Source organism: Gallus gallus, chromosome 17 (genome assembly GCF_016699485.2).
Source record: "Gallus gallus isolate bGalGal1 chromosome 17, bGalGal1.mat.broiler.GRCg7b, whole genome shotgun sequence".
In the NCBI taxonomy this organism is placed as follows: domain Eukaryota; kingdom Metazoa; phylum Chordata; class Aves; order Galliformes; family Phasianidae; genus Gallus; species Gallus gallus.
In genome coordinates, this window is record NC_052548.1 from 5466735 (window position 1) to 5491626 (window position 24892).

The window sequence follows — 24892 nt, forward strand, 5'->3', positions numbered from 1 at the left end:
GAGGGAGCAGCGTCCATCCGTCCATCCGCACGGCAGCTCCTCTCACTCCTCTCCCCCCGGCAGCCATGGCACCGCCCGGCGGCTCCGCCGTCCTCATCCTCACCGCTCTGCTGTCTGCGGCGGCCGCTCCCCACAAACCCACAGCGCTTCCGAGCCCGGCCAACACAACAGTGCCGTGGGTAAGGAGGGGCTGGGTGCGGGGGGGGGGGGCTGGAAGGGAACCCCCATCACCCCGCACCTCTCCCACAGCCGCTGGGGATGTGGCACTTCGTGGCCGGGGCCGCCCAGCTGCCCCAGCACCTCCTGGACCTGCTGCTCATCGACCACGGCCACCTGCACGTGCAGCCCGGCGGCGGGCAGGAGCTGCTCATCACCCAGCATGTGGCAGTGTGAGGCTCCCCCTCCCCATCCCCGGTCCCTTCCTCCCACCCCGTTCCCTCTGTGGCTGCTCCAGCATCCCCACTCTCTGCAGGGGCGACCGATGCCTCTCCAACAACTCCACCTCCATCCACCTGGGCGCCAACGGCACGGCGCTGCTCAGGCACGGTGAGCACTGAGGGCCACGGCCGGGCGCTTCGGTTGGGAGGTGGTGAACCCCACTCTTGCTCTGGGCCGCCTTGCTTCCCAAACCATTTCACAGCCCCTCGGGGGAGGGGAGGAGTGCTTGGGACACACTGCAGGGCACTGATGCTGCTCTCAATGCCAACGCCGGCTCTGCTCTCTCGAAGCCCAGACGCAGCACATCCTGGGGACGGCGACAAAGCTCGGCTCTGAGGACACTCTGCTCATCCAGCACCACGTGCAGAGGGAGGAGACGTATTCAGCACTGTATCTCTATGGTACGCAAACCCCATCCTCCAGTGACCCAAAGCTGTGTGCACAAAGAGCTGCCAGGGAAACCCACAGCAGCGATCTGTGATATTCCTGAGTCCTCTGGAATACACCGACATCTTTGAACAGCAGTGTTCAAAGGACAGGAAGCGCACACATTTCGCTATCAGTGGTGTTGTGAAATCTGTCTTTTCATGCCAGCTGGGATTTTTTGGCACTTGCCTCCCAGTGCAGAGCAGCACCAGCACAGGCAGAGCCAGCTGGACCCACACACGGCCCCATAGGGTGGCACACCAGGCTGTGATTTATCCCTCCAAGAGAGTCTTCCAGTAGAGGTCCCCAACAGAGGCCCCCAGTAGAGACCCCCAGTAGAGCTCCCTAATAGAGATCTCCAACAGAGCCCTCCAACAGAGCTCCCCAATAGAGACCCCCACAGAGATCTCCAACAGAGCCCTCCAGCAGAGCTCCCCAATAGAGACCCCCATAGAGATCTCCAACAGAGCCCTCCAACAGAGCTCCCCAATAGAGACCCCCATAGAGATCTCCAATACAGCTCCCCATTTGAGTCCCCCAGTAGAGTCCTTCAATAGAGATCCCCAGTAGAGACCCCCTCTACCCTTTCAAGCTGCACCACTGAGTTTTGTACAGCTGGTAACAGCTGGCAAGGAGGGTTAAAAAAGGGAAAGCAAAAAGGTGACGCTCGAGGTCAGGTGCGATGTGTGACCCACACTCAGCATCCATGGGAGCAAAGGGACGAAGTGCAGGCAGGGGTGATGTGTGACAAACCCTCTGCCCTCGCAGCCCGCAATCGGACGGTGAGCAGTGAGCAGCAGGACGAGTTGGGCCGGCGTGCAGAGAGGCTGGGGCTGAGCAGAGGGGCTGCGGTGTACGCACCGTGGAGGAAGGTGTGTCCTCATCGCTGGTTTGGGGTGCTCTGAGAACGGGGCTCCTCGTGGCCCTGAGCCCCCCAGACATCAGAAGGCCCCAGGCTGCACTCCTGCTGCCATGGCACACAGCCTGCCCCCCTCCACAGCCGCTCTCCGTCAAACAGAGCTTTTCCCTTCCATTTTCCACCCACATCGGCATTACCCCCCGCACAGCCCAGCCACGCGGCAGCCTCCTGCCTTGCCTTCCCTGCAGGACTCAGCTGCACCCAGCGCACCCCAATGCGCCCCAGTTCTCCCAGTAGAAGCTCTGCCTGGAGCTGAGGGCACAGGGAGACACGTGGGTGGCCGATGCCAAATGGCAGCAGTGGGACAGCAGGAGGGTGTGGGGCTGATGGGGCTGATGGGGCGGCGCACAGCTCTCAGCCATCACACGTGGGGGGCACAGAGGGGTCAGCGCAGCGCAGAGCTTTGGGAGAGATGAAAAAAGCTCAGGTGGGGGAATCAGCACAGGTGTGGGATATCGGGGCAGGGCGGGTGGAGGAGGGGGACGGCAGCAGAGGGACACAGAGGGTTGGGCGACCTCTGCACTCATCCCGTTGTTGGTGGCCGTTTTAAAGGAGCTGTGCCAGCCGGGAGAGAAGGAAAGAGCAGAAGAAAGGAAGAATGGAGGGGCGCGAGGCGCAGCCCCGCCGAGCGTCCCAACGGGCAGCCCGCGGCAATAAATGCTCTGCTCGGAGCTGCAGCACCGCCTGGGCAGCAACTGCGGAAAGGAACCGAGCAGCCGCTTTGCTTCGTGCGCCGTCGCGTTGGGACGGGGCGCCCTGCAGGGCCAGCAGTGGGTGCGGGCGGGCAGCGCGGGGCGCGCGGCGAGCGGATGCCACGCAGGGCGGCGGTGGGGATGACCAGGAGAGGGCAATCGGCGCCCGCTCGTGAGGCTGCGGATCGAAACCGTCCCGACGGGGTTTTGCTCCTCCAAAAAGGGCTCGATGTGTTCCGGCACCGGGCCGGGCCGCAGCCCCGGCAGCCCCCCCCCCAGGCAGCGCGGTTGCTCTGCGGTTGTGGAAGCGGGAGGTTAAACGAGGCCAGAGCTGAGCTGGAGGGTAATTGAGGCTCAGCTCTCACCCGGCAATTAAGCGCTGCAAATTTCTCCTTAAAAAGGAAGAAAAGGAGGCAGAGCAGCAGAGCTCTGCCCCCCGCTGCGGCGATGGGGCGCCCCTGCCCTGTAAGGCAGCGCCGCTCTATTGAGCCTTCGCGGAAGGAAGCGGGGCTGGAAGCGTCGTACGAAGCGTTGTACGAAGCGAGACGTGCAGACGCACTCCCGGACCCGGGGCAGGGAAACGCCAACGCTCTGCTCACACAGCCCCACAGCTGCGCCCCTCACCCTGCAGCCAAAGGGCAGTGCGGGGCAGTGGGTGCTGCCGGGGCCAGAGAACACCCCCAGTGACATCAGCTGACATCACGGGGTGCAGTCCTCAGATTGCGAGGAGCAGCGCTTGGTAAGTAAGATTTATGGGTAAGAGCCTTGAATTACCATTGGAGGCACGGAACCAACCCCAGCACGGCCCCAGCTGCACGCCGTTGGCCAGAGGCCATTTGCACTACCAGCTGTGGGCTCCTGGCACCTTCAGCAGCTCACAGGTGGTCTTTGTTTAAGACAGGAGCAAAACAAAACCTCTTCTGAGAGCCTCTACAGCCCGGTTCCTTCGTGGGCACAGTGCACTGCAGAGCTCGGTGTCGTGCAGACACTGAACGGAGGAGCAAAATCCAACAGCACGCAGCCGAGCTGACAGCCCCCACGTGTCCCTGCCCCTTCCCCATCACCAGTCATTCTTCTTACGTCTCATTTGCACTCTTCTTTCCATCAGGAAGAATTCTGTCCTCCCAGGTCCTTGTAGGGAAAACCACGGCCACCATCAGCATCATTGTGAGGAGGAACGATCCGACTGCAGACAGCAGCAGGCTCATGCTCCTCGTGCCAGGAGGACACAACCCCCCATAGAGAGCCGTGGACACGGGGGGGTCTCTTTGACAGACCTTTATTAGCAGACTGTTCCCTACATGAAGAATCCGAGTTAGATTTGCATTATAACAATTTGTGGTTACAGCTACAAAGACAGTTGTCATTTTGCATTGATTTTTGCGTTCTGATATTCATTGTCTCATTAGGCCACACTGGTAGGAAGAAGCCACTGCAAAAATTTACCATAAATCTTAGGGAAAAAAAAAAACAAAGAAAGAAAGAGGGAGGTGGGAAAAAACTCTTAATCGCTGATGTGGATCACTTGGATTCCCACACAACTGATGCTGGCAGCGCTGTCAGAGCAGAGCCCCACCTGGAAGACCCTCCATGAACCACACTCAGCTGCTGAGTGCCAGCAGAGCCTCTTCTGATTGCTGGCACGCTCCTCCACCACGCTGCACGTGAGGAGCGGTGGCTCAGCAGCAGGATCTGCTGATCCAAAACACAACCGCAGCATCTCGTGTCTGAGGGCAAATTCCCTCCCATCCCTCTGGAAAGCCACTTTTTCTTCAGTCCTCGAGTTTTCTCCCTCCTCCCCCTTCACAGCCTCCCCAGGATCGCTCTCCTTCAGCCACTGTGACACCCGACATGCACAGACCTCCCTTCCCAACTTCCCCCCAAACCCTCTCAGCCACGCGTGGAGGCGATTCCAAGTAAGGTCAGCCCCGCAGCGCCCTCTGCCCCCATCCCCGCTTCCTCACCAGCTCCCTTCTCTCCCATGGCTTCCTGCTACAGCATTTCTCCGGGCTGAGGTCCTCCAGCAACAACCCCACGCTGGGGAAAGGCAGCTCAGACCCCCCCGGGAAGGGATGCTACCGACTTTAGTGCCTTCCCCACGAACTCAGCTGCGTGATGTGAGAGAACAGATAGAGAACTTTTTAAAACAGGAGAAATACAAGCACAGTAACAATATTTAAACAAGTCTATAAAAATAGTCTGGCATAAATCTGTTCAAATAAATACAAAATAAATATGCTTTAAGCAGTAAAACAGTGGAATGCAACGGTGGTCCATCTTGCCCAAAATGAAGAATCGGATGAGGATCTCCCAGGCCTCAGCAGCCAGATCCCATCCACTAAAGTAGCCCATAACACAGAGAAATCTTAAAGCCGTCCCTTTCCCTTAGCCCTATGAAAAGCACCCTCTGAAAGGAAAGCAAGCGTGTTTTCAGGACTGAACTGACGTCTCCCAGTGACAACCAGCCCTTCCCTTGCAGCCCTCCCCATGGCAGACAGACTCCTGGCTCGGGGACTCCATCCCGCTAATGCAAACCTGAACATCAAACTACAAAGAGGTCTAAAGAGATAGGTAGCAGCGTAGGCACGGCGCTTGGAAAGGTCCATCAGCCACCCCGGGCACCGGGCAGAATGGAATTCAGAGGTCCATGCAACACTGCACAGGGGCTCTCGTGTCGTGCTGGGAGCACAGCTGCACAGGAGCCGTGGAATAGTTGTTGGTTCATGAAGCCATGCATCGAGGTGCCGCTCCACCCAGGGCTCTCCAGCCTTCCCCTTTCCAAGCTCCTGCTGAGTATAAGACAAGCCAATCCGGCATGCAAAGGATACGGGCATGCAGGCTCTAGGCTGCTGCTTCTGTTAGTAAGTGCATCTTGTTAGTGGATTGATGAGACACACTTAAATCTATAAAAAATAAATAATCCTAATCCTTCATCAGGCTGGCCTAAGGAACATTCAGCCTGACTGGATAAACCGCTGCCCACCAGCCCTCAAAAATCAGTATAGCTCAAAAAAATCACTTCCCATGTCAAGTCTTGGAAGCAGAACATGAATACCTCCTACCCAAAGGAATATATGTAAACATAATGACAAGCCTGGTGTGGCAGCAGCTCCTCCACAAGGTTTGTACAAATCTGAACAACAGGTAGGAAGTTAACAACTGAATGGAAAAAGAAGCTCTTCCAGCAAGTCAGAAGGTGCTCATCTGCAGGCAAACAGCTCTGTACATGAATATGCTGAAAGCAGACTGTTCCCCAAACCTTTGCTACTTTGCCATACTGCTGGGAACTGCCCTGAAACAAACTAATGCCTTAAGACTGGGCCAGGAGTTCAGCTCCCAGCTTCCCAAAAGGCCCAACAGAAAGGACCATGTGATGGTTTCTGTAGAGCTCTGAGTAGCAAAGATGGCAAAGGACGCCAGATCCTCCCCTCCCCTTCCTGACTCACAACCTATCTGAGATTTCACAGCTTTGCTTAGTCAGCTTAGTGTCGACACATTCACAGAATGAGAGATGACTGTACGTCTTGGGATCGCCCCCCAAGATTTCAGAGTCCCAAGTCCTCAGCTCCTCCTGGTCACCGTGACTGCACGCCCAGCGTCATCTTCAAGTTCTCATACACCACGTAGCTGATGCTTACGGCTGGGATCACCTTCATGAAGTTCGGGGCCAGACCCCGGTAAAGGCCAAACGCTCCCTCGGTCTTCAGGATGTGTTTGAACAGTCCCCTCATCGTCACCTCGGGAGCACCCTCCACAGAAGCTGCAACACAAAGGGCTGCAATAAGTAATGCAATCTATGCCACAGAGGCACGGAGCCAACACCTGTCTCACAGGGCAGCTCTGAATCATGCACTTCCCACGGATGCTCACGGACCAAAGGTAAGCAGAACACCCAACTTGTCGGTGAGCCGTGGTTATGCTGCACATCACAGCCATCTTCCCAAACTGCTCTGTAGATGCCATTAACCCAAACTCTTGATTGAGGAAAACAGAACTACTCTGTCCCAGAGGCATTTGACTCCAGAGGACAGCACAAAGTCCACTGTCCAGCGTGGCACACAGCCTACTGCTCAGCCACACGGGCCAGTTAAGGCTGTTGTCTCAGTGTTTGCACCACAGGACCTTTACCCTGCTCAGAGACCATGGCAGGAGTTCTACACAGAACAGTACAACACTACACAGAGTTCCCCAGAGTTCTCACCTTGGGCCTGCATGCGTGTCCTCACAAGAGCCAGGGGGTAACTGGCAAGCTGTCCGCAGGTACTGGATATGGTGCCACAGGCCAAGAGGACAAAGACTCCAGGGTCAGCACTGTTGACAGCATAGCGTTGCAACCAGGCATTTTTTAGTGTCTGGAGGAAACAAGCTAGACGTTAGCAGCGAAGATGCAATCAAAAGGACAAGTTACATATAAGATCTAGCACAAAGGCCCAGGGAGGTACGTGCAGTATCAGCCAGGCTACTCAGATCTTTTTGAGTTACTGCCATTTTAGGTGCCTGGGAGAAAGAAAACCTTTAATTTGCTGCTGCAATTCTCTCAAAGAAGAAACACAGCATCAAGCATGATGCCCATTATGAAAGGAAAATCATCTTACTGGATTATCTCTTAGGCCATTTTGACTAATAAACTTCATCAGTGCCCCTTAAGGCTGATCAGGAAAGCTTTGATAAGTTATTTAAACTCCTGTAGTAACCGACTGGTCTGACTGACAAAGCTACACAAGCAGCACAGCCCTACAGAAGCATTAACAGCTCCATACCTCATACACTGCCAGGTCAATCCCAGCATATGGAATGATTCCTAGCATGTTGGGAATGTAGCCTTTGTAGAAGGCAGCCATTCCTTCCTTGGAAAGGATGTTTTTGGCACAATCCAACATGCCTGAATACTGTCCTGTCTTTCTCAGAGCCATCCGTGTTTTCAGAACCTAGAAGACAAGATTAAATGCCATTAAGACCTGCAGGAGAATCAACAGGAGACAAGATACAGACAATGCAATTCTGAGGAGCCAGGACGGTCAGGGCTACAGCGGGTGTCATGTGAGCAGCATGACTTGGTATCAGCTTGCTTAACGAGTTCTCAGAGATACGGGCAGAACATCAGCTCTCATCTTGGCACCCTCCCATGACCCTCCAGGGGCTGCACTGTCAGTGGCCTCACCTCCATCGGGTAGATGCTGCTCTGTGCGATGGCCCCAGCCAGAGAGCCAGCTAACAGCCGCTCGTGAATCCTCAGCATTTCCTGGTCAGTACCAATGAACCTCTTGATCTGTGGAAGCCAAGGCAGACAGACATTGAGGTTCTCCGGCCTTACCTCAGCCACTCTTTTCAGCTTGTCCTTCCACAGCCCCCCAGCGCGGTCAGATTCCTCCCATGCACTTTCACTTACCTGCTCATAAGCCATGAACTTGATGGCAGATTCTGGTGCAATCTTCAGCACGTTGATGCCATTCCCCCTCCACAGTGACCTTGTTCCACCCTCTCGGATCATTTGAGTAAAACCACCAATGATACACATGTTGTTACTGCGGGAGGCATGAACCTGGGGGAGAGAGAGAGAGTGAATCTGGATTAGTTCCAGTCCTGATTACGACAGCGTTACGTTCTTCTGTAATCCAGGGACAAAAGGGCACTTTTTTTTATTTACCCAGAGATTTGCCAAGGCTTTAATCCCTTCTCAATAACTTCTACAATAGAAAAGCAAGCTTCTCTTCCTGTTTGTGAAGTCCAATGTTAACTAATGGATCTAATCAATATACTCCTCTGAAATGGGGGGAAAGGTTAAGCAGCCATCTCCCATACCTAGCATAGGGCCAGCTGTCCAGAACAGACTTTTCAGATGACTCGAGAGCAGGTACAGTGAGAAGGCAAGCTAAAACTAGGCTTTTGTAACTCCTTTGTAACACACAGTACTCGCATGGAACACCAGCTCTGCCAGTTTACCACCACAACCACTCAACACCCAAAACTTGAACCTGTTTCACAAAAATCCAATTCATTCAGCGCTCAGAGTCACAAAACTCTCCAGCTATTGAGCCTTCGCAGGCCTTCCTCCCAAAAGCTTCTCTCTATCCTTTCTAGTCAGTGAAGGACAATTTGTTGACACGACTTTGGCCACTCAAATCACTCAAGAAGACTTCCAAAATACCAATATAGGAGCTACATGATTGATCCTAGCCAAAGTGCTGTGTCAAGTTAATGAACATGATCACCTCCTGGATACCACTTTGGCAATATGAAGGGGATCAGCCTTCAGGCTATTCAAACAAACTGGAACTGTTCCATCTTACCTGCATGAGCACTTTCAAGCGATCCAAGGGAGCTGTACAGGTTCTGGACACGGCACCTGCACCTCCACCTGCAACCAGATGTCTCCACCACATCCCTGTCTGCCTCTCTTCCACTGTGAACTCATCAGGGACAGTCAGATTCTCTCCTACATCAAAGATCTGCAAAAGAACAGAAGGATTTGAGAAATGTCTCATTCAAGCTAGCAAAACTGCTACGGTTTTACCTCTCTTTATCAGTCCTAAGTATTGGAACAAGCATCTCCAGTACTTTGTGACAGCAGCTTATCTGTAACCATTAACAACTGTGTCTGGACACTGCAACTGCCAGTGCTGTACCACCTCACCAAGGTTTAGCAGATTTGTTTGGGAAGCAGAGTACTGCTAAACATTTGTCTTCATTACGACACTGTGGGTCACAGTAATGAACAAAATGATCAACTGTATCAGTAGAATTAAAAAAAAGACCAACTGTAGGCAGCTGCACAAGGACACAGCCGGGCCTCACTGGAACCTTCAAAGCTGGCAGTCAGTTTTATCTCATTACATGCTATTTGCACACACTGAAATATCACCAGGAAGGACGGCTGCCTGTCAAACCCACTTCCAGTCTTAACAGGTTCTAAGCTGGCAGGATCTGGCCACTGGTACAAGCTCTCAGATGCACAAGCCAAGTCAACATACATCCTCTTGGGGAATGTACAGCTGTTATCACCTGTGCCAGAGGTTTCAGCAGCAGCACCAGTGATGGGTGGCATGATAAGGGGACAGGACAGGAAGCAACTGGGCTTCAAGGGCTACAAGGCAGCTATTGAACCATGAAGAAAATGATAGAGACTGCTGATAGCAGCTCCCTGGGGTTATGGCTTTCACTGAGAACCTGGGGAAAGGACCAGGAGCTGTTGCGGAGGAACCTACCGTGGAGTGCTTCCAGTACAGGATGATCTCAGGAATGTTCTCCACTGGGTGCAGCAGGTGATAGTCTCGCCACTCGTTCCAGTCAATTGTCATCGTCCCATTTTTATCCATGCTAAAAAAATTACCATTAGTGAGTACAGACTCCCACTGGGTGACAGATTTCTCCTCCCCTTCCCTCTGCTTATTCAGACCTAAACCAAAAAAAAAAAAAAAGCTTTGCAAAGCAACTACTGAAAGACTTCCAAAGAGACACAAGACAAAGCCAAGAGATCTTCTCCACACCAAATACTGCAGAGAGATAGACATGGTCTCCTTCTTTCTCTCCTTTATTTCCCCTTTACCTGCACCACAGGAGTTGCTGTACCCCCTCCTATCAAAGTTAGGCCATCTAGTTTCCCAACTGAAGGGAAAAACATACTTACTAGGTGACAGGACCCCAGAAGTGTCCCGTCCTTATTCTGACACACAGGCAAACAGACAGAGGGAGGGTTGCAGAGGAAAGAAAGAGGAAAAAAACAGCACAAATAAGTGGTTGTTAACATGTTAGTGCCACATGCAAAACGCACTCAGCATTTCCAAAGGGCAACTGCACATTCCCTCTTCAAAGCAGCAAGTTCAAGGCAGCAGGACAGTCAGACAGGAACAAATGCCACCGGCTCAGGTGCAAGCCCTTCCCCACAAAAGGCCAGCAAGGCAAGACATTCTTACAGCAACTCTCCACAACGAATTACAGCATTGAAAGTGTTATTTAATTGGAAAAATCAAAATGAAGAGTAACAGGCAAAAGGGAGGAGCTGAAGTCTCCGGGAAGTGGATACAAGGTAGGAAAGAGGAGAAAGGTTCCATGGCCCCACACTTCCTTCTCTCAATTTGAAGGTCTTTTCAGTAGGACACAACAACCGGCTGAACCCTCACCTCTTCAGTATTTTTTCAGCCTGCTGTTCAGAGATCTTAACTCCCAGGTCCCGAAGAGACTGTACAATCTCCTGGGCATCGATACGGCCTGCAAAGAGAAGGCACCGAGCTCAAATATTTGTATGATGAGCTGAAGCAAGGAACAGTCTGTCTGTGAGCAAGAGAAAGGTGCTCACCATCATTCTTCTTATCCAAGCTCTTGAAGACCAGCCTTAGCTTCTTTTCGTGATCCTGCAGATAGTGCACAAACTCCTCAAAGTCCAGCTGTCCGTCCAGGTCCTTGTCTCCAGCCTTCACAATTTTCTGTTTAGGGGACAATCAAAAACCATCAGTTCCTATGTTCATTCAGAAGATCTGGCCCTTCTTCCACCATAATTAAATATCATTGCCTAAATGGCTTCGGCTCTCCCCCCTCACGAAGCAATGGACAATCATGAGAATTCCCCCAAGAAATTTGAGGGAAGCAGGAGAGTAGAAAGGCCACCTGATTCCAGGCAACTGCCTTCCAAAGTTAGCCAAACGTAATGCCTCGTGCTCTTATTGGGGATACTCTGCAACTATCAGGTATCTAATCTCAGTCCTCTATCTTGATTAACACCTTACACGACATAATTTGAGAGCCTTCTTAGGAAGCAAGCGTGAGGCAACAAGATTTGCATAGGAAATTAACTGCCAAAGTTGAAGCAATAAAAAATAAGCCTGAACAGAAGGAATGTCATGCCTAATACGATCCCTAGGGAAGTATGCTACCCCTGGCAAGAACCAACTCCAACCAGAAAAAGCCTGTGCAGCCCCAGTGGGCACAGCAAAGATAAAAACCCCTATGAACTGGTTTAGGCACCCTGGAGCTACGTGCTTTAATTACACAGGTTTCCATGAGATGCATATAGAACAAGAAAAGCTTCTCAGTAGGACAAAGCCAACATCAAGATTAGCTTGTGTCAGACAGCTAGGGACAAGGTAAGGACATATTAACTCATTCCAGCATGGGGCAATGGCAGATGAACTGAGCTATCTAAGGGCACGTGGCTACTTGTTGACAGCAGAGGTGATCTCCAGGCTGCAAGAATGCAGCTCAGGGAGTTCCCATTTCCCTTCTTGTTTGGTCACTTGCCCTTGACAGCCTAGAAGCCTTTTTCAATGTGAGTCAGGGAGCGACACTACACGAGGTGTGACTCGGAGCTCCTCACCACCCATGTTTTGGTTGTAATTCTTGTGACATGTAGGTGTGCAGCGGGTGGGCTGTCACAGAGGCTCCAAACCAAGGCCAACCCTTTGATCACCAGTATTTTGCTCAAGGTTGCTCAGGTTTATCTATTACCTCTGAAGCCTACGGTGGCATATCCTCAGCCCAAGGACACTGGTCATCTTCATTAGCCTTAAGCCTGTATTTCAATGCTGTCTCCAATGGTTTCAATACTAAATGCCTCACCACTGAAAATCCATCCCGCCCCATCACATCCTGTCCTTTCAGCCCTAACGCTACGAGGATTAGTTCTAACCATCTTATGAGCCTTAAATAAGAAAGCGCCGTCGCAGCTGCACTGACCTTTGAGGTGTGCCCAGTATTCTGAATCTGCAATTTATCATATGACTGTTGTAAAGTTCAGGCACGGCCCTACATCCACCTTGTGGGCTAAAGATAGGGCAGCACCTCTCACATGTCAGCGGGTTGGCCTCCAACAGCTGAATCAGGGCTTCCCTCTCGCTGGCAACCCCCAGCAGCTGACAGTCACAAATAATTCAGAGGCGTTCGCTGCAGGAGAGATGTGACTGTGCAACTCTGCTCCACCTCTCTGCTCCCCCAGCAGCAGCGATGTGCACTGAGTGACGGGAGACTGCACGCTGCCACTGCTGCCCTGGGCAGGAAATACACCGCCCCCATAAAGCAGTGACCTGCAAGGGTTCTTGTGCATGTGCAAAGGACAAGAATGCAAAGAGAGGCCAACAGACCTCAGCTCCTGGATTTAAACAGCAAGGATGACATCTCAGCACAGCAGTCGGCTCACAGCAGTGGTGCTCACTGCAGGTGTGTTTCTATGTGCCCGCACTATGCATGCCCTGCTGCACACACAGGACCCCACACATCTGAAACCCACACACATCTCCATTTGTGCATAAGAAAGCATAAGAAAGCCGGGCAGCTCAGCAGCTCAGCCTCAGCTCCCGTGCTCTAGGAAAAGCAGTGCACAGGGATGGGGCAGAGCGCGGGGCAGAGCCACGCAGCTGCTGTAGGAGGGAAGGGAGAGGCTCTTGCACAAGCTCCCGGCAGCACGCCCTGCACAGCCCGCGCCAGCAACACGTGGCTGCTGCAGACACCGCTCATCTCATCTCGTCACAGGGCAGGCAGCGTGCGGGGGAGGAAAAGGAAGAGGATATGAAGCCTTCAGCGTGAGCAGAGGGTTTGGAAAACCCCTTTTTCTCTGTTTAAACGGCATCAGGTCCATCGGTTTAAGCGCTGGGCTCCTCTCAGATGGGAACCAAAAGAACCAAAATGAGGCGTGTTCTCACGGCAGTCCCCCACCAAGCGACACACAAACCCAACGCAGCCCCAAACCCAACGCAGCCCCAAACCCAACGCAGCCCCAAACCCAACGCAGCCCCAAGGAGCCCCCTGCACTCCGAGCAGCCCAGGGGCTCAGCCCCGCTCCCCCCACAGCCATACCTGCTTCCACTGGCGGTAGGTGGAGAACTCCTGGGAGGGGATGAAGAGACTGAGGCGGAAGATAGACTTGAGCTCGGCCGGCAGCCCCTTCGACTCGAAGTACTCAAACTCTGCCTGCGACTGCCCCAGCACCGGCACATAGAGACAGAGGCAGAGCATCTTGCTGTGCCCCACGCTCGGCTGCGCTGCTCGGACAGGCCGGGAAGGACGCAGCGCCGAGAGACCGCCGGAGTTAATTTCAGTGCGTGGTGGGAAGGAAATGCCGGCGTGTCTCATGACACATTGCCTATGAGCTGCCCGGCTCCGGCGGGATTGGCTGCTCAAGCCCTGCCCTTCTACTTAAAAGGGAAGCGGTAGCAGCCACGGCCCTCCCCAATGGAGAGGGCTGCCAGCAGCCTCTCACGAGGCCTCCCACCGCTGGCACTGGGCTCCCAGTTCGCTCCCGGTGCCCCCGGAGCTGGCCCTGCCTGCTGCCTGTCTCACCCCAGGTCCTCCTGCAGGGCCTGGCTTTGGGCACTGCCTCTCCCTCCGTGAGACACGGGGGGTTTCCCTACCTGAATTCCCAGGAATGTCCGGCTTAAGGAAAAGCTCTGGAATCCCACGTTCATAGAGGCTACCGTGCCGTGTCTGAGTGGTGTTGCTGGGAGGATCGCCACCAAACGGGCCGTGCCCAGGGCTCCAGCACAGCTCCAGCACAGCTCCAGCACAGCCCCAGCTGCTCCCAGCCGAGCCTCCACAGCAGCTGCAGCTCCCCACCTGTCCTTCCTCCTCTCCCAGTGGCAGTTAAGCACTGCAGTCGGTTATGGCCTACAAAGAACAGTGGCCTGGGCAGATCTACCTTTTCCAGTTCCTGCCACTGTGGATGTAACCACTCTGCAAGCAGCTTTCCGGGCTCCGTGGATAACAAGTCTGGCCAAGGAGGGAGCGTGGCACATGCATCACTTCGGGTAATTACAGGCTTTGGAGCACCAGGTGGAACTCAATGTACAGGACAGCACCCAACTCTGGGGCGAAAGTGCCAAAGGGTGCAGAGCTGCAACCGCTGACATAAACCACACAACGAAGCTCAAGCTTTGCTATTTGCCAGCGGAGCTACACACAGGGAAGACCCAAGAGCACACGGCCATTAGCCAGCCTCCCAAACACTCTCATCCCGTCTGCACTCGAGGTAACGCAGCTCATCTGTCAAACTGGTTCCAGCCAGCCCTGCTGACTGCTCTCCCCACCGCTGCGACGTTACCCCGTGTTTGCTCTGCTCAAACAGTGCCGACCAGCACAAAGTCCAGCAGCTGCTCCTCCTCACACCTCAGCGCAGGGCCGGTGTGTCCCTGCGGGGTGTTGTGGCCTTTAGGCATACTAAAGGAGATACCGTACCATACCGTACAGACCTCAGAAGGCTGATGTCTGTAACAGGCTGCTCGTGGAGCAGCACAGCAGTGACTTGGAGTGAGAATGGTCAAGCAGAGGGGTTATTTTAAGGCTTTCTATAACGGGGTGCCAGCAGCAGGGTGCCGCTGGGAGCCATGACCCGTGAAGGCTTCCCATGCCCTTCTGGCACCTCACCTGCCACCCCATTACCTAACTGGGCTTAACCTGCTCCTGCTGACGTCCCCGCACGGCAATGGGATCTTCTCAGGCTGCAGATCCTCTTAGGGATCAGCTGCAACAGCTCACTGCACGCCAACCCGCAGCGTCCACCCACTGCTCCAATGCTACGGATGGGAACGGACAAAATCCATGCCTTCAGCACCCAGAGCAGCCCCCCGCCCCACGTGCAGGTGCTGAAGGAACAAATATAACTGAGATTTGCCCACCGAGCCTCAGGATCCTCCGTGCTCCTTCCCACGAGTTGCCAAGCATCACTATTTGAGCCACTCGGCAGCTCGGTTGCTATGCCAACATGATGCAGATTTTCCTAATAAACTCCATCTCCAGTTGGCAGCGAGAACAAAAGGCAGAATCTGCACATTTTAGGGAAGAAAGCCTATTGCCTACGTCAGAGGAAAGGAGAGAGGTAATGACGTTAAGAAAGCTGATTTACACGGGGTATTAATTACAGGAGAGGGAGCTAAGAAGGAGAGATGGATTACAAGTGAAGTTTATACCGGCAATTCGGGTTATAATGATGAAGGGAATTTAAAAAAGCATTAGCAGGTTTGTAGGTTTCGTCAAAAATAAGAACAATAATCCTGGTAAACCTGGAAGTGCCCAAAGCCAGACAGGGCCCAGCATGTGCACAGCCCCGGAGCCTCAGGCACAGGACCTGCGGGTGGCGGTGGATGGGACACAGCCTCACCAATGCCTCCCGCTGCAGGGAGAGCCAAACGCACGCCTTCTATGGGACACTCACTCTTCTTGCTGTCAGGGACCCTGCAAACTCACTGTCCCTTTTATTCACAGGATTTGGCTCCCGTTTAAGTGTTGCACGAGTTACGACACCCCGCCGTTCCAACGCTGGCCTTTCCTAAGTCATTTCTACTCTTTAAGGCATCTGTTTCATCGCTGCTGAACTACATCAGCTCCAGAAGGTACCTCCCGGAGATGGGAGGATGCAGCCATACAAGGATGCTGTTTAATTTTAAATTTACTCTGCTAAAAAAAAAGAAGTGTCTCTAAAAATACCAAGTGCCAGCACACGTCACAGCCACACAGCTCACAGCCTCCTCTGGAGGCAGAGCAGCTTGCTGGGTAGGTGCACCTCTGCTGGAAGTTTCGGCAGGTCCTGCTGACTTGGTGTTTGTCATGTCTGGAGGCTAGCTGATAATTAATTGGCCAGTACAGAAGGTTGTCACAAATCACAAAGACACCCTTTGCGTAGGAAGGAGGGGAGTTAATCATTGAAGAGACCCCAGCGGAGCACAGAGCACAGAGGGGAAGGGTACGGACAGGAAGGGCAGAGCCACAGCATCAGAACGTGCTGTAAAGGTGAGCAGGAGAGGTGAGCTGTGCAGTGCCAACACACAGATCCAAAGTTACAAGTCCAGGTGGTGACATCAGGGCCAGGCCGTCCCCGTCCTGTGCACACACACCCAGAGCCAACACGTCACATTCTCAATCAGCATTTTCTTCTGTGTTCATGGGAACTACCGCGTGTCGGAACCGCTACCTGCAGGAGGAGCACAGCTGAGTCACCCCGAGCACAAGGGCTGGGATGAAGCAGGGATGAAGCATCCCCAGCCAGGTCTATCACACATACGTTGCTTGCAGTATCAGGCAGTGCTCGGGATGATTCAGCAGACACCTACAGGAGCTCGGACAGCATGGCGTGGCACCCAGCTAACACTTATCCCAAGGTCACAGCGTTCCAGGGCAGAGCAGAAGCCACGAGTCCCCAGTCTCCTTACACATCACGTACCATTGGGTGCTCACACAGTGAGTTATCACCTATCCCTTGTGCTGTTCTGGACTTTTTTGCAATGCTTCTCCTTGCTAGGCAATCAGAGCACAGATATACCATCAAGCCTCACAAGTTACCGGCTGTCAGCTGAGCCACGGCGACAGCATGCAGCATTAGCTGGTCTGCAGTGCAAGGTAAACCAGAGCTGCATAATCCTCAGCAGAAGAGCTTTACTCGGTGTTTCACTTCACAATCAGGGCAGGCTAAAATTACACAGCCACAACCTCCCAGCAGATGGGCAGTTACTTCCTAAGCCGCAATAACTCCATTTTATCACATCCTTATCCCCCAGCTATTTCTGCATTAGCCAATTTTAGGGTTCCTATGCAGCAAAGCTTCTCAGGGTCATACAGGCAAGAGATCGGTATCAACTCCCTCCCCGTGTCAGAGAGAGCTCCATTTGCAGGTGCGAACAGATGGGCTCTCCCGGACTGAAGGAGCATTGTTCCCTCTGAAGGGAACAGAGATCTGCAGCCCTGCTCCTTCATCACAGCCTCCTTCAGTCCTGAGCCTCTGTCCTTCTTCAACCTCTGCACACAAAGTCCTCTCCTTCTCTAAGTGCACGCTGCAGGTTCTGGAGGAGATGCTCGGTGCCAACTCCTATCAATGGGGCTGAAGGCAGAAGTCCCTGCAGACGTTTCAGCCCGATTCAGGCAGGGAGTGGCTTCTGCTCTGCAGAACAGAGATGCCACCCTGCTGCTTCCCTCCGAAACATCAGCAAAGGGCATTAAGCCCTCCTGCAACTTGACCCTGTTCATTCCCTATTTCAGAAAGCAGTCCCACAGCCGCATCCTGCAGCCACCCCACTCCGTGCTGCAGCCCTCCCAGCTGCACAGGGGACATTGCACAGCCCCTCCCCAATAATCTCAGCTCACACCCTTGCTCACAACCCTCATGAAGTCACAGCTGACTGCATCATCCTCAGGAGACACGGACAGCGTTCCCTCCCTCCCGAGGATAACCTGGAGCTGCCGTCAGCCAGCACCGTACTACACAGCCAGCAGAGAACTGAGCTGCTTTTGTTCACCTCCCCCCAGACAAAGCCTCACCGGTTTATCCTCTGCCAACTGCACGCACCCACCACGTCCCCACCCCGGGAAGTTCCCATCATCACACGGATTTAGGTCTCTTCCTTATGCCACTCACTCCCATGGGACAGCCATTCCCATCTGCGGGCTGTGCCATTCCAGCCGTACGGCAGGTGCTCCCTTGCTCCTAACACACGAGTTCCTGATGGAGTCGTGGGGAGTGCCAGATGACCACAGATTGACCAGGAGATTTTAGGATCTGTTGGACCCTCTGCTCGTCTCTGGTGCGGCTCAAGGACTCACCACCAACCTTCACTATCGCTGCCAGCCCTCTGAGTTACACTGCTTGCAAGTCATCTTCTAGACCCATAGAGTCTCCTTACCCCCCAGAAACATCTTTTCCCCTTAGAACAGCACATCTGCAAGGTCACATCACCTCTTTGCAGTCATTCCCTCGGTCCCTCTGCTTCCAGCATGCAAACACACCGGACCCCGCTCACTATTGCTGACCCCCTCCCAAAACACACACACAGCAACGACTGCACTCCCCTGCAGCCCCGCGCTCCCGCACACCGTGCACTCCGGCCTCAGCACATCCCGTTACCTTTGGAAAATGCTCTGCAGGTCCAACTACCAGTAGGATAGTTGGTCTCCTCTCAGTGGGGTCAGTCCCTCTGTCCTGTGGCTTCCCCAGCACCTTTGGCCCTTTCTCCCCGGGGCCTGGCAGTGGGGTGGCGTTTCTGGCCTCATCGTCTTTTCCATCAGCAGGACCTTGGCATGCGGCCCTGGGAAGGAAGCTAGATAGAAAACGCCAAAGGCTCTGCAGCATCGCTGCTCCGGCGAGCAAAGCCGGCGTGCCGGGAGCCGCCCGGGCTGCGCTACCGGGATGGGAACGGCACGGCAGGCAGCGGGGGGTCCGACCCGGCGACTCCACGGGCTGGGATTCCGCGCAGCCCCGCTCCCGCAGACGTTTCCTGCCTTTTCAAATTGCTGCTACTGCAGTCGTGCCCGGCCTGCCAAGCAGCTCATTGCACAAGAGCCTCACAATTCCGACGGCAAGAGACAAAGCGCCAGCCCTCCGGTACGCCAAGGAGCGGAGCTTTGGAGAACGCTAGGATAGAAAACGGCGAAATGAGGAAAGCTCAAACCGGGCGCTTCCCAGCGCTGCCAGCGACCCGGCGGGTCCCGGCAGCACACGGGGCCGAGCGCCGGGCTGTGCCCCACTGCAGCAGCGCGCAGCCAATCGCCGCTCCCAGCGCCGCGGGGCTCCGGGGCGAGCAGCGCGCAGCCGGGAGCGCGCCGGCACCGCGGGGGAGCGCGCCGGAGGGTGGAGGGCGGCGGCCCCGGTGCGGCTCAGGGCCGGTCCGACCGCTCACATAGCCGCCGCTCGCGGGGCTCCGCGGTGGGGCTTTGTTCGGGCAGCAGATGGTTCTCTGCGGGGATGACCGCTTTTCCTGGCCGCGGCTGAATTAACCTCGAGCTGCACCCTCTCTCTCCGGTCTATTATAGTCTCATCCGCCACTACAATAGCTCTTTGGTGTTGCATTATGCTTCTGCCATTTGGCTTTCAGAGCGACGCGCTTGCACAGCATTTACGGCCATTCATCTGCGCAAGGGCCGATAGGCTGTGGTTAACTATCGCCCATCGGCCCAACGGGCCAGAGCTGCGCTGCACCTTCAGCGCCGGATTAGCAGAGCTGCACGGAGCCAGAGCAGCACATGCATACATCAGTACCCAGCGCCACGGCAGCTCCTCTGCTATGGGAACGAGCTGAGGAGCTGGGGGTGTTCGGCCCGGAGAAGAGAAGGCTCTGGGGAGACTTCACTGCGGCCTTCCAGTACTTGAAGGGAGCGGATAAACAGGAGAGAAGTCAACTTTTTACATGGGCAGGCAGTAATAGGACGAGGGGGAGGTGGTTTTAAACTAAAAGAATGGAACTTTAGATATTATGGGGAAATTCTAAAGCCAGAGGGCAGGGAGGTCACAGCATTGCTGCCCAGAGCTGTGGCTGCCCCATCCCTGGAGGTGCCCAGGCCAGGCTGGATGGAGCCCTGTGCAACATGAGCTGGTCCCTGATTTAGAGGCTGGCAGCCCTTCCGTGCTGCAGGGGGTCAGAACTGAATGATCTTTAAGGTCCCTTCCAACCCGAGCCATTCTGTGCTTCAAGTTTCCTCTGCAGCCCGAGAGCTTTACCCGTCCCCACACCTGCAGGAGGAGGCATCACACAGCCCACCCCCACAGCACCGCCACCCTCCTGTTGGGCTCCAGCACAGTGCAGCAGCACAGAGCAAAGCTCCATCCTTGAGGCTCCGTGCCGGCAGTGAGCTCCTCAGCCTCTGCCGGACCACTGCTTCCAGTTCTTAACCTTTGACAGCAGCTCATAGGGAACCTGTGCCTTACAGCTCTTAGATATGGAAATAACATGGCCAAGCTGGAAGAACTCCAAGCTGCAGGCAGCCGGTTTTTAAGGGAGAACACTCGGCGTCACACTTACAGGAACTTGTTAGTGCCGAATTCCTTTCACCAACCTGAGTAATGGAAAAAGAGACGAGCACACAGAAGACTTCACATAAAAGAAAGAATTCTTCTGCAAATACGCTTCAGCATTACTTAATGGGAAAAAAATGCTGTTTAAATATAAAAGTCTACAGCCCCGCTCTGGTCTGTGCCATGCCCCCACCCCCACCGGAGTCACACTGCTTTCTAACACACTGCCATTGCGATGCTTTAAGGTGATCTTTTAAAGCTTCTAATGCTGTTGAGCCAAAAGGAGGAATGAAGCAGATTTCCTGCACTGGTACAGTTCATCAAAATGAGCTTTCGGTAGCCTAGGGCTACAGACTGCCAAGAAGCTGCAAGCTGCTCTGACACTGATGCTCCAGGAGCTCATCCCATAGACCCACAGCAAGCACAGATGTGAAGACATGAAAGCAAAGCAGATGAGTGGGACTTGGGATCACAGTGCTGGGCTGCTACACAGGGACCTGTGAGAGCAACTAACGCTATGGGACACAACCACTGAGTTTCTCTGTGTTGTATATGCTTATGTTTGGGGTGTACACATGGCACAGACCCCATCTTCCTTTGCTCATGCAGAGTTTGCATGGTAAAATAGTAATTTGTGCAAGAAAATACATGCCCAGGGTGCAATTACAGCAGAAACACAGCAGCACTTCCTCAGCCTTCGTCCTTGCTGAAGGAAACCTCAGAGGAATTCTTCCACCGTGCTAATCCACAGGGCTCCTTGGGAACACAGCCTTTTCTAATCATATTTAGAAAAGAGGGGAAAAAAAAAAGCATTTATTTTACCAAGTGAGGAATTTTATTAGGTCAGAACAATAAAGCGAGTAATGGAGAGATGATGATAGCCGGAGGCAAAGCAGCTGCTCCCTGCAGGGAGCTGGGACACAAGTGTTGCCCCACTGACGCCACCAGCAGCCAACCGCTCACACACAAAGGATGCAACAAACTCAGTGGGTCCGGGTCCAGCCTGAACCAGTGCAGGGGAACAGATGAGGAACAGACACTCATTTGATCTAGAAATCATGAGCTCAGGTCATACGAGAACACCTTGCCCAACCCACCTCTCTCGTTCTTCTGGAACAGTTCTACAGCTGTTTCCATGAACCAAAAAGATGTTTAAGAGGGGAAAGCAGCAGGAGTGCCCTGCGGGTGGCTGCAGGCAGCAGGTGCCCAAGGCAGCAACCCCGTGCCCAGCACCACCAAGGTGGGCCATCCTTAGGTAACCAGAGGAGAAGATGGCAATGAAGCCATGCAATCCATCCAGATGGAGACAAAGGAGAAAGGAAAGAGCAAGAGAATGATGCGTGCTTAATTGAAGCAGTATTTTCCTTGTACTGCAAGCTGGCAAAGGGAGGTCTCTTCAAGTAGCAAAACCAAGGTACTTTGTGTGCTCTTTGACCCTATCCTGCAGCCCAGTCACACCTCGGCTCTGGGGCAGGCACTGTGCTCCTCGTGCTGGTGGCACCAGGCAGAACCCATCTCATGCTTGCTTTCAGATGGCCCTTGGAAGAATTCTAATTGATCTGGATAGGGTGGATAGCTGGGCTGAAGCCAATGGGATGGGATTCAACAAGACCAAATGCCAGGTCCTGCACTTTGGCCGCAATAACCCCAGGCAATGCTACAGGCTTGGGGCAGAGTGGCTGGAAGACTGTGTAGAGGAAATGGACCTGGGGGTGTTGATTGACGCCAGACTGAATATGAGCCAGCAGTGTGCCCAGGTGGCCAAGAAGGCCAACGGCATCCTGGCTTGTATCAGAAATAGTGTGGCCAGCAGAAACAGGGAGGTAATTATCCCCCTGTACTCAGCACTGGTGAGGCCGCACCTCGAGTACTGTGTCCAGTTTTGGGTCCCTCACTGTAAGAAAGACATCGAGGCCCTGGAGCGTGTCCAGAGGAGGGCAATAAAGCTGGTGAGGGCTCTGGAGCACAGACCTTATGAGGAGTGGCTGAAGGAGCTGGGATTGTTCAGTCTGGAGAAGAGGAGGCTCAGGGGAGACCTTATTGCTCTCTATAACTACCTGAAGGGAGGTTGTAGTGAGCTGGGGGTCAGCCTCTTCTCTCGTGTGACAGTGATAGGACTAGAGAGAATGGCTTCAAGCTGCGCCAGGGAAGATTCAGGCTGGACGTTAGGAAATACTACTTCTCTGAAAGGGTGGTCAGGCACTGGAATGGGCTGCCCAGAGAGGTGGTGGAGTCACCGAGCCTGAAGGTGTTCAAAGAGTGTTTGGATGTTGTGTTGAGGGACATGGTTTAGTGAGAACCGTTGGTGAAGGGCGAATGGTTGGACTGGATGGTCCTGTGGGTCTTTGCCAACCTTAGCGATTCTATGATTCTATGAGCAAACACACGGCGTTTTCCAGCAAGAATCCGAGCAGACAACTAGCTCACACTTAAAAAATGCAGGAGGGAGGGTGGAGAGGAAGGGGCAGAGGGAAGGGAGCAGCGATCCCTGTCCCCCAGTGCAGGAGAGCTGCCGCAGCAGTGGCCTCCTGGGATCCTGGTGTGACCCCAACAGTGAGTCAGGCAGGAGGAGCTGCCAGGACACCCGAGCAGGGGCTGCGGCGCGTGGGGCACCCGAGGTTGGCCACCTACACCCAGTTCTCATCTTTCCAAACGTCACTGCTGAAAGACAAGACTTAATGTAAGGATTTTCCACTTTTTTTTTTTTTTTTTTTTTTAAGAGAGCTGAAATGAAATCCAGAAACGCCGTGCAGGGTTCTTACAGCGCGCTGCCAACCATCTTGGCCACTGCTGCTTAAATAATTAAGCTGTCTGGTGACATTCAGCCACGTTAATTTATTGAGGTGACACAACAGAGTGCTGCAACAAAACCCGGCCACTTCTCTGCAGGAACCCCGGCACAGCCACCAGCTGCCCCAGCCCATGTACCGGGCAATGGGGCAGCGCCAAGCAGATGCCAATTGCTGGGTTCCATCACACGAAGGCTGAGCACTGACCAAGAGAAATTGTAAGATGCAAGAGGCATCTATAAACCCCCTAAATCAGAAAGGAACGAGCGCATGTACCAAAGTAACAGGAAAGTGGCTGTTGGGAAATGATCCCCCCAGCCTGGGCTCTCTGCACAATGCGGCCTCACATACCAAACGGCTTCGCCTTTCCAGCATCTCACGATCCAACAATCTCAGCAATTTCTCTTAAAGCACAGTTCTGCCCGGAGCCTCAGCTCACCGTGTGGAATGCAGAACGAAGGCACCTCCGGTGCTGTCCTATAGCAGTGATGCATCTGCTTTCTTCACTCCAGACAAAGTCTGGGGCGTCATTAAAGCATGCTCATGTCCCACATTCAGAGGGACAAATATAGCCATAGGACATGAACAAGAACAAAGACTCATTTACCATTTTTCTTTCAGACCTACTTGTGGCAACGCTCCCTCCCCCACCTCCCCCTGCCAGCACCACACCACAATATAGGCACAGAACTGCAGCGCTCCCCATCTTGTAGGGCTTGTGAGCAAGGCAAGCTTATAGCAGTTCTGATGTTATTTCATGAACACAGAATTGTAGAATGGCCTGGGTTGAAAAGGCCCACAACGCCCATGCAGTTCCAACCCCCTGCTATGTGCAGGGTCGCCAACCAGCAGACCAGGCTGCCCAGAGCCACATCCAGCCTGGCCTTGAATGCCTCCAGGGATGGGGCATGTGTCAACCACTCAAGTATTTAGCTCCGTATTCAGCCAGAATTGTCACTGGCCTTTGTTTCTTAACCAACTCCCACCCATCACTCTGCAGCTCAGCGTTTTTCACCTGCTCTTATCTCTCAGTACTTCATTTTTCCCCCTCCCTGAGCTGACCCATGGTCAATGCCCAGATCCATAGGAGACATTTTGCATTATACTTCCCAAGGAATTCAGCCCTGGTAGTTAAATATCACCCCTCAGAACACATGCCAAAAGGCCAAAGCTGATGCCCAGGCAGGATCAGGGGGTCTGGGAGCACACAGCACATGCAGAACACAACCCTGTGTTTCTGCAAGGCTGCAGCTCACCACACCAGTGCTAACCAGCAGTGTGCTCAAGCCCAAGCTGTGCCTGCATCATCCTGCAGCCCTTATCGGCCATAACTGGGATAAAGGTCCCAGCTAAAGAAACCCACGAGCTGCCAGGTAGGCAAAGCACTATGCAGGAAGGGCACTGCTGGGTCACACCTCTCAGGGGCTGCACATCTGTCCTGCGGGTATACAACCATATTGCTACAGCTGAGGTTTACATGCATAGAAATGAGCAATGGCGCAGCAAGAGCGAGTTCCCCTTGCATACGTCTACACCCAAAGCTCACTTCCAGCCTTTCTCAGTGGAATGCACTGCGATGCCTGGTGAGCAGACATCAGTCACACAGGCAGCAGCCTGCCCTACACCGCTCCCAAGGCCCCGCAGCACCTGCCAGGGACTCATTTGCTGGATTACAAAGCATGCATCCGTGCCTTCAGCGCATCTAAATCACTGAACGCACACCAACTCCCGTGCCTGCCACAGATTTGAAGGCTTTATCTACAGTGAAATCGTTGAGCCACGGTTTTGCTCTTGCAGCACATTTCCCAGACACGTGGAAACAAGGCTCTCAAACCACACATTTCATAACTTGCAAGGAGCAACAGGCCCCGGCTCCCTGCGGAGCAGCGAACAAACGTCATCTTCCCTGCTCCCTGTTCTAAGGGACGTT

The 24892-nt window shown here is 53.8% G+C and overlaps 2 protein-coding genes across 9 annotated transcripts in view; one reads left to right on the top strand and one right to left on the bottom strand.

The window, feature by feature from the left end:
- Positions 1-5493, top strand: LOC107052201 (alpha-1-acid glycoprotein 1-like). 3 transcript variants are annotated; one of them, XM_040649280.2, is made up of 7 exons: positions 1-179; positions 250-389; positions 473-546; positions 729-839; positions 1633-1736; positions 2336-3214; positions 3373-5493. In XM_040649280.2, exons 1-6 carry the CDS (start codon positions 66-68, stop codon positions 2438-2440), a joined length of 648 nt encoding a protein of 215 aa, XP_040505214.1. In that variant the 5' UTR covers positions 1-65; the 3' UTR covers positions 2441-3214; positions 3373-5493. The 3 variants fall into 3 exon arrangements, with proteins under 3 accessions (XP_040505214.1, XP_040505213.1, XP_040505215.1); XM_040649279.2 differs by having other exon boundaries at positions 3377-5493; XM_040649281.2 differs by having other exon boundaries at positions 3614-5493.
- Positions 3739-24892, bottom strand: part of SLC25A25 (solute carrier family 25 member 25) — a 25248-nt gene continuing 4094 nt past the window's right edge. The window contains exons 1-11 of one of the 6 annotated variants that reach the window (XM_003642257.6): positions 18290-18974; positions 10772-10898; positions 10596-10683; positions 10103-10138; positions 9681-9792; positions 8766-8924; positions 7865-8017; positions 7637-7744; positions 7236-7403; positions 6677-6827; positions 3739-6235 (exon numbers count right to left, since the gene is read on the bottom strand). In XM_003642257.6, coding sequence (XP_003642305.1) covers positions 6051-6235; positions 6677-6827; positions 7236-7403; positions 7637-7744; positions 7865-8017; positions 8766-8924; positions 9681-9792; positions 10103-10138; positions 10596-10683; positions 10772-10898; positions 18290-18514 — 1512 coding nt within the window. In that variant the 5' untranslated portion in view covers positions 18515-18974 and the 3' untranslated portion in view covers positions 3739-6050. Of the gene's footprint in view, positions 6236-6676; positions 6828-7235; positions 7404-7636; positions 7745-7864; positions 8018-8765; positions 8925-9680; positions 9793-10102; positions 10139-10595; positions 10684-10771; positions 10899-13260; positions 13525-18289; positions 18975-24892 lie in introns of those variants that run through there. The other 5 variants (XM_015279702.4, XM_015279701.2, XM_001233164.7 and 2 more) reach the window with 5 other exon arrangements.

What these genes read in the sequence shown, in the direction of transcription:
- LOC107052201 (XM_040649280.2), top strand. Translation starts at nt 66, where the DNA reads ATGGCACCGCCCGGCGGCTCCGCCGTCCTCATCCTCACCGCTCTGCTG. An exon ending in ATCACCCAGCATGTGGCAGT is followed by an intron (nt 390 to 472) that starts GTGAGGCTCCCC and finishes CACTCTCTGCAG; the next exon opens with GGGCGACCGATGCCTCTCCA. An exon ending in TGTACGCACCGTGGAGGAAG is followed by an intron (nt 1,737 to 2,335) that starts GTGTGTCCTCAT and finishes GCCGTTTTAAAG; the next exon opens with GAGCTGTGCCAGCCGGGAGA.